The following is an 8,634-nucleotide window of genomic DNA, read 5'->3' as shown; positions in this document are numbered from 1 at the left end:
ACGTGAAACCGAAGCACCGGGGCGGTGGTTAAAGTATAGTTCACATTACTGCTCGTGACCATGCTGCAACCAAGGCGCTAAAACTGTGATGCAAAACTTCGCTTTGATACGGTAGTTAACTATGTAGATATAGCTTCTAGTATGCGACCTTTGAGTAGGGCTGGGTACCGAGTTCGATACTTTTTAGTTAATAAACTAAATTGCCTCGATTCTATCGAGTGAAAAATGACATGTTGTTCGGTTCCAGATTTCGATACCTAAGGAGTTAACTTGTCAACGTCAGTGCTCAAACAAATACATATGAAATGCACATACACGCAAACTCTACACACAAGACGCCCGGAACTGTCCGCGCACATACTCATATGAGACGCACGCGTAAACGCACAAACTTTCCACGCGCATACTTATATGCTACGCGAGCACACACACAAACTCGCGCAGTACGCGCACATGCTCAATGACACGAAAGCACACACACACACACACACACACACACACACACAAACTCTCCGCGCACATATTCATATGAGACGCGACCACACACACATAATACCTTAAAGATGTGGAAAAGTCGATCAAAAGTGTGGGCATTTATCCAGGCTCGATGCCAACAGCGCGCGATGCAGTATTTGTGGTAAAATAATTGTTGCAAAGACCTGTACCACGACAAATATGATGAAGAGCTTGACAGTGCACGGAGTAAACATAAAAGTTGCTCCGGCTTCGACTGGTAAATGAAAAGATACCTTGTTTATCACTCTGACAGTTTATATTGCAATAAATAATAACCTACTGAATGTACACTGCCGTTCAAAAATGTGTTGGTTAGTCAGAATTTTTTTTCAGGCAAGTTATCAAAGGTGACATTAAAACATATGTAATGTTACAAAATATTTCGTTTTTAAATAAATGACTGTTGTAAAAAATTCTCAAAATTCTTTTGAATTTATTCATCAAAGAATCATGAAAAAATGTATCATAGTTTCCAAAATATTAAGCAGCAAACTGTTTTCATATTTCTGAAGGGTCATGTGACTGAAGTAATCATTTAGTTAATTCAGCTTTGAATTCAATTAATTTCAATAAATAACATTTTGAAATATATTCAAATAAGATTTTAAATTGTCATACTATTTCACAATATTACAAGTTTTACTGTATTTTTTATTTTAAAAAAATTCAGCTTTGGTGATTATGAGCTCTTTATAAAACATTTTTTGTTCCTTTGTGCTTTTTTTGTTCCTTTGTGCGCTGGCTAAGGAGCATAAGTCAAACAGAAAAAATAAAACCAAAGTTTTTCTGAGGTAATGTGTTATGTAATCTTGTTAAAATGGATTCCATAAAATTGGTATCGAAATTAGTATCGTGAGGAACCGGTATCGAAATTGGCACCGGATCGAAAGATTTTGAACAATACCCAGCCCTACCTTTGTGTGTTTTAGCCCTGAGCTCAACAGCATTAACGTGAACGGTTGCAAAGTATGTCACTGTGTTAATTTTCTCCTCTTATTTTTGTGCTAGGTTTTCAATGAAGTGCCGCTTCTGCAGCTTTGCCAGCGCAAATCAGGAGCGTCTGCTTAGGCACCATCGGCTCAGGCACGGAAGAGGAGCTTACTGGCCGTGTGTTTACAGTGACTGTGTATGTAGTTTTAAAACAGCTGGCGCCTTAAAGTCACATTTGACCAGATCACATTGTAGGACAGCCAAAATACAAGATAAATTCACCTTTTTTTGTGATCTATGTGAATTCCGGGAAATCTGCACGCAGCAGTCTTTCTTCACACACATTGGACGCCATTTAAAAAAACATGAGACTGTTTGTTGCCCCTTCTTGAGATGTAGTTTTAAAACAAACAATCTAAAGACTTTTAGTTCACACAAAAGTAGGAAACACAAGCATGGTGATATCAGAACCTGTTTAAGAGCAGACTTAGAAAATGAACCTGTGTCCATTGAGACAGATTCCTCTGACCAACCATTAGGTATCTGTAGTGAGGAAGATACACTTCCAAGTAGTTCTGGAAATTCAGATGTCCAAGAAAAAGAGTATGTAGATGCTGAGACTCTTGAACACAGGGCTGCTGGATTTTTTCTACGTATGCAAACTGAATTACATGTTAGTAGACAAGCTGTACAGAAAATAGTTGAGGGGTTTAATGACATTTTATATCTTTCAAAATCCCACTCTCAACAAGGTATCAAAGCAGTGCTTGCAGAACATGGCATTGAATTAGATGATAGTGTTCTCCATAAGATTAATGATGCTGTCTTGGAAACAAATCCATTAATTGTAAGCACTCAAGGAAAGGGTGCATTGGCCACTGATCACAGGAGAAATCTTTTTTTTAAAGATAAGTTCCCTGTAATTCAGCCTACTGAGTATACATATAAAATAACCCATAAACAAACATTTGTTTATGTTTCAATCATCCAGGTTCTTGGAACTTTGTTGAGACAGACAGATTTTGTGGAGAAGTTGGTGTTTAGTCAGGGGGACAACCCAGGTCAATTTTGCTCTTTTCGAGACGGACAGTACTACAAAGACAATGGTCTTCTGGGTGTGCAAGATGCAAGTATCTCTATAGGACTTTACATAGATGACCTGGAACTATGTAATCCTTTGGGGTCCTCAAAAAAAATCCATAAAATTACTGCGGTCTATTGGATTTTGTTGAATTTACCAAGCAAGTTTCGCTCTACTCTCCCCCTAATTCAACTGGCTTGTCTTGGAAAAACTGTCGATGTCAGACAATTTGGGTATGATGCCTTTCTTTATCCTTTGATTAAGGATCTTGGATTTCTTGAAAAGACAGGAGTGTATATTGAGGCTCTAGATACATTTGTAAAGGGAACAGTGTTCTGTGTCTGTGCTGATAACCTTGGTGCACATAGCTTAGCAGGTTTTCAGGAAGCTTTCAATGTCGAAAAATTCTGCAGATTTTGTTGCATCAGTCGAGACCAAATTGGAAATTGTGAGCCAAGGAACTTTCCAATGAGAACTGTAACGCAACACGATTATTTTGTGGAACAACTCAAGTTGAGTGATAAGCCGTCTGTGAATGGGGTTAAATCATCCTGTGCTTTAAGTAAGTTGTCTTTCTTCCACCCAGTTACTGGATTTCCCCCTGATCTTTTGCATGATCTGTTTGAAGGTGTTGTGGCAGTGGAGTTAAGTTTGTGTTTGAAAGAATTGATAAGAAAAGATTTCATTACATTAGATGGACTGAATAACCGCATAAAACAGTTTCCATACAAATTCTCTGATTTGGTCAACAAGCCACAGGCAATTACAAAGACAAGCCTTGCCTCTGGAAAGGTAAACGGTAACGGACATGAAAACTGGGCACTTTTACGTTTGCTACCTCTCTTGATCGGGAACTATATACCTGAACAAGAGCAGTCATGGGAAATTTTAATGGACCTTAAAGAGATTGTGGAGATTACGGTGTCTACTACATTATCAGAGGAAACATTATGTTACTTAGGGAATAAATTGTCTGACCATCGACAGTTACTCACTGACACCTTTCCTGAATTTAAGTTGAAACCAAAGCATCACTTCATTGATCACTATGTGCATCTCACACGGTGCTTTGGGCCATTAGTGGATCTGTGGACGTTTAGATTTGAGTCTAAGCATAGTTTTTTCAAACAGGCAATTAATGATGCTCACTGTTTTAAGAATGTACTACTCACCCTTTCCACTAAGCATCAACTGCTCATGGCATATCTTCTTGACACACATCAATTGTTCAAGCCAGAATTGCGTGTTGGTAGTGTAGATAGAGTGAAAATATCATCTTTAGATGAAAAGCTCAGGACAGTACTAGAAAAGAAGTACCCAAATGAAGATGATGTGTCTCTTGCCAAAGAAGTACATTTGTGTGGGACCCAGTATGTGAGGGACATGATAGTGTCTGCGGGTGAATGCAGTGGACTGCCAGAATTCTTTAGAATACTACACATATTGGTGGACAAGTGGTGGAAAGTGTATTTTGTCACCACAAGGTTATCATCTTGGTACATGGAACATTATCGGTCTTACCAACTCATTGATAACTGTCACTCAGATTTAGAGATCCTGGATCCAGAGACTTTGAACGACTACCACCCATTGGCTGCATACCAAGTTGCTAGAACTTTGATGGTGACCCCAAGGGCTTGGCTACTGCAGTAAATTAAAATGGTAAGCACCTTTCTGTTTGTATGTTTTCATAATTTTGTCATGTGTTAATGACTTGATTTTAAGTGTTCAAGGTACAGTCATGGCCAAAAGTATTGGCACCCCTCCGGATGTGTTGGTTTTCGAGCAAAACTCACAAACTTTTGAAGGTGTTTTTATGTAATAACCAGGATATTTTCAATAGCTCAACAGAACTGAAACAACAAAAATTGGTTTCCTCAAATTCAACACAAAATATCACCAAAATACTGCGGGAAGTGAATACTGCATGGTCAAAAGTATTGGCGCTCAAAATAACTTTTGCAGTAAACAGTCTTTTGCAGTGATACAAGCACACTTTTCATTGTTAAAATCCACAGCTAAGGTTATGGATAGTCAGACGTCAGCTGTGGTAGCATTCCTGAGAAGTATAAGCCCATTTCTAAAGGATAATAAACTCGATTCTACTTGAAAACCTCATACTGTCCATATAAACCAACAGAGATGTATAGTGAGTAAACTGGAGATTTTCGTCCATTAGAAATGGGCGATATTTCTCAGGAGCGCTACCACAGCTGACGTCTGACTACCCATAACCTTAGCACTGGATTTTAACAATGAAAAGTGTGCTTTTATCACAGCAAAAGACACTTGTTGTGAAGGGTGGCAATACTTTCGACCATGCAGTATTCACTTCCCGCAGTATTTTGGTGATACATTCTGTTACATTTGGGGAAACCAATTCTTGTTTCAGTTGTGTTAAACTATTGAAAATATCCTGGTTTGTTTATTTTATCAAAAAACCTTCAAAAGTGTGCGAATTTTGCTTAAAAACCAACAATTCTTGAGGTGCGCCAATACTTTTGGCCATAACTGTATATGGCTTCAGTTTAAAGTGTCATGCAAATAACTGTTCTTCTTTTGTCCTCACAGGCTTTGTTGCTTTTGGTCCACATAAATCCCAAACTCGTCCGTAAGATTCGGCTGACCAAAGCCCCTGAAACTTTAGAGGAACTGTACAATGAACTGCGTCAAAAACTTGAACTTGTGGGTGAATTCTGTATACAGTATGAAGACTCAGACTTTGGCCAGGCAGTTTGCAACCTGATTGACATAGCAGAGTTACCTTCAGAAAAGGCTGTCTTGCATATTCTGTGGAGCAATGAGGACATGCCATCACCACCACCTCCAACACCAACTCGGTCATCCTCCATCTCTTCCCTTGACACAGCCATCATTGGATCTCCAGACTCAATCCACAGCTTATCTTCAGTTGTGCGGACATATAGGAGGAACGTTGCACAGTGGCCCACACCGTTCCCAGTGCCAGAATTCTCTTATGATGTTGAACTGATACTCCGCAAGGGGAATGACACGTTTGAAACATTAGGGAAGGGTTTACATGTAACCAGAGATGTGAAAAAAGAGATTCTGGACAAGTTGGCACAAGAAATATTTTCTGTGAAAGCCTACCCTGAAAAACATGAGTTCGATTCTGTTGCTGCTGAACTTGTCATCAAACATCCCTGCCTCAAAGAGCCTGGTGGTGGTACTGGATATGCAGGATGGACAACCAGCATAAAGTACAAGATGGGGAACTACAGATCAAAACTGCGTCAAGCTGGATGTAATGAGGTTGGTGTCAACAGGAGATCAAGAAGGGAGGAGGCGGATGATCATGGTGTCAACAGGCGAAGAAGAGATGATGATGATGGGGATGGTGGTCCGGAGGGAAGGTTTTCCTTGAAAAAACCAAAACGAGGTGAGGTCAACCATGTACCAGATCACCCAGAAAGCTACACTGAGGATGACTTGGAAGACCTGAGGTCTTCCCTGGTTGAAGCCATGAAGAAGAAAAACAAGGACATGGAGTTAATCAGACAGAAGATGGACATCACATTCTCCCTTAGGAGAATGGAGATTGTAGAGATGGAGCCCATGGTCTCAGAGGTTCTGGAGAGGTGGCCTGGTCTATTTCTTGAAGAACAGGTAAGGCATCTTTTTTTTTTCTTGAACTTGGTGCATTTGTTTACATTTGTGTTATGTTTTTTTTCATAATAGTGTATGTAGGTTCATTTGTATTATGGCTTTGAGTTTGCAGACTTAATTATAACAATGAAATCACACTATCAGCTTGTTGTATTTGTATTGCATTTCTTTCATTCAGATTTGTCAAGAGTTCACTCGTGTGACCACCAAGGACCTGATGGGAACATTTAAAGCTGCCCTTGAGATGTTCACCCCTCGTCTGCTGAAATTGTATCGTGCCAGGAAGGGCGCCTTTAGTCGAGAGATGGAAACCCTTTTGGAAATGCTTGACAAACAGGTTGTTATATAAGGCCTTTTCTTCAGTTTGTCCACTAAAATTTAAACCATTAATCAAGAAGGAACTACCAAGCTAGCACTCTGCACTTTTTATGTAATATAACTTAATTCTTTTTTTGCATCAGCTACATTGGTGAGCGAGTTCCATCTTGATTGACTATTTAATACAGTAATATTTAAAGGATACGTTCACGGTTTTGCACTTTGCATGCTTCAGAATGGCTAGCTACATGCATTCACAAACCTGTCTTTAAATCAACCCTAAACGTTTGTTTTCAAAGATGTGCAACTCACCGATTGGTTAGTGGTGTTCGTTGACTGTTCGTCAAACACTCTATTTCATCCAAGATAACCCAGAAAGGGGGCTCAAAGTGCAATATAGTGAACTTATCCTTAAAAGACAAAAAGAAACACTAATAAACTAACAGAGGCTGCAATTATTTTATCTGCCTACATGCACAATTGTAGAAATGGGAATACAAATGGAACAAGCACAAGTGCACATGCACAAGTACATTTCACAGAGCTAAACAAAAGTATTTGTTTGTCTTTATATTCTTCCAAAACAGACATCTGACATCACAAGTCATCGCAGACAGGCAGCTGTGGAAGGTCTTCCCATATTTCTGCGGGAGAATACTGGGAAGCTTTTCTCTAGATGCCTGGTGAGTGCAGCTTGGAAGACCTTCAGCTTTTAGTAGTGTTGTATAGCAAAGAGGCCATACACAAATAGACATCACTTTTTATTGACTAGTTTTCTACAGGACATTATTTCAGTGTTGTTTTTGTTTTGTCAGGCAACTGATACAGATGACAAACAGATGAAAGGCATCAAGATGGGGGTCCTCACAGTGCTTGATGATGACAACGACGCAGTCATTAATATTGCCCTTGTGTTGGAGGAAACCATTGTCCTGAAATATATCCCAGACACCCCGACTGCGCTTGCGTATCTTTTTGGCTTGCTTTATGCCCTCAACATGGAGTTCCCAAAAGACATCAGGTATACCTTTGAAACTATCCAGCACATTTTCATGGAAATGTCCACCAATTGCTCACAGCGTGTCCGGAGCTTCAAGACCAAGCTGATAAACCAGTGATTCATTTTCCATGGGGTAGATTTATTTTATCATGTCTGTTCATTTACGTTTGGATATTTTGTAAGTCTTCACATAGACCACCTTATAGTTTTTATGTTGTTCCTTTATTTTGACTAAAAACAAATCTGTTATTTGTAGCTGTCATATAACTGTCACAAGACTATTGATTGTTTCTCAGTAGAAGCAAGCTTTGTTTCAGCATTGCTGTTATAGTCTGCATCTTTGCTGATGTGGCAAGTGTCCATGGGGAAGATTTCTTTTACCATGTTTGTTCATTTATTATGTTTGTATATTTTGTAAGTCTTCACATAGACCACCTTATAGTTTTTATATTTTTCCTTTTGATTTCCCCAACTTATTGACATGTGCCTTATTTGCTCTGCACACAAGTGCTTTATTTGAAATAAAAACAAATATTTTATGTGTAGCTGTCATATTACAGTCAAGAGACTACGGTATTGATTGTTCAGTAGAAGCAAGCTGTATTTCACCATTACTGTTATAGCCTGCATGTTTGCCTTTTTGGCTAATTTCAAAGTTCAGATAATTCAGAAAGTTCAGATAATGTGGCTTTTTCAGCTGGGGATTTACACATTTCTGAATTAATACTTAGGCACTATACAACTGTTTATTGGTCATCTTTGGCTATATTGCATTATTTGTAAGGTCTCAACAAGAGTCGGAAAGAAAAAAAAACCTGCCCATATTACGGTTCTGAAACCTGATGTATTTGCTTTGGATATAAGATTACTTGTTTACATTGTGGAATTGTAAAGCTGTTTGTGCCAAAGTCGTTCAAATAAACATGCATAAATGAACTGGTTTACTGTCAGTGGATGATTTAATGTGAGGGGGTAATTTAAACTCAAAATAACAAGTTATTACAGGGGATGGTAATCTGAACTCAAAATAGTAAGCTTTTACAGACTTGAAAGTTCCAGTAACTTGAATTAAAAAAACTTAGTTGTCAGAACTTAAAAAACTTAGCTGACGCAATTTAATAATTGTAGTCCTTTAAAACTTAAAAAATTAAGTTCATATCTT

The 8,634-nt window shown here is 38.7% G+C and overlaps 1 protein-coding gene across 1 annotated transcript; it reads left to right on the top strand.

The window, feature by feature from the left end:
* The first annotated feature begins 3,733 nt into the window (after positions 1-3,733).
* Positions 3,734-8,405, top strand: LOC143729199 (uncharacterized). The gene is made up of 5 exons (XM_077220318.1): positions 3,734-4,189; positions 5,099-6,154; positions 6,333-6,491; positions 7,060-7,155; positions 7,288-8,405. The coding sequence occupies exons 1-5, from the start codon at positions 4,187-4,189 to the stop codon at positions 7,588-7,590; spliced, it is 1,617 nt and encodes a 538-aa protein (XP_077076433.1). The 5' UTR covers positions 3,734-4,186; the 3' UTR covers positions 7,591-8,405.
* Positions 8,406-8,634: the final 229 nt, after the last annotated feature.

The sequence above is a fragment of the Siphateles boraxobius genome, unplaced genomic scaffold (assembly GCF_051911475.1).
Source record: "Siphateles boraxobius isolate OS27281-9 unplaced genomic scaffold, OSU_SipBor_1 8, whole genome shotgun sequence".
In the NCBI taxonomy this organism is placed as follows: domain Eukaryota; kingdom Metazoa; phylum Chordata; class Actinopteri; order Cypriniformes; family Leuciscidae; genus Siphateles; species Siphateles boraxobius.
Note: the sequence above shows the minus strand (reverse complement) of the source record. Positions and strands in the feature narration are given on the sequence as shown.

Coding starts and splice junctions, on each gene's coding strand:
- LOC143729199 (XM_077220318.1), top strand. Junction 6,155..6,332: donor GTCTATTTCTTGAAGAACAG/GTAAGGCATCTT, acceptor TCTTTCATTCAG/ATTTGTCAAGAGTTCACTCG. Junction 6,492..7,059: donor TGGAAATGCTTGACAAACAG/GTTGTTATATAA, acceptor CTTCCAAAACAG/ACATCTGACATCACAAGTCA.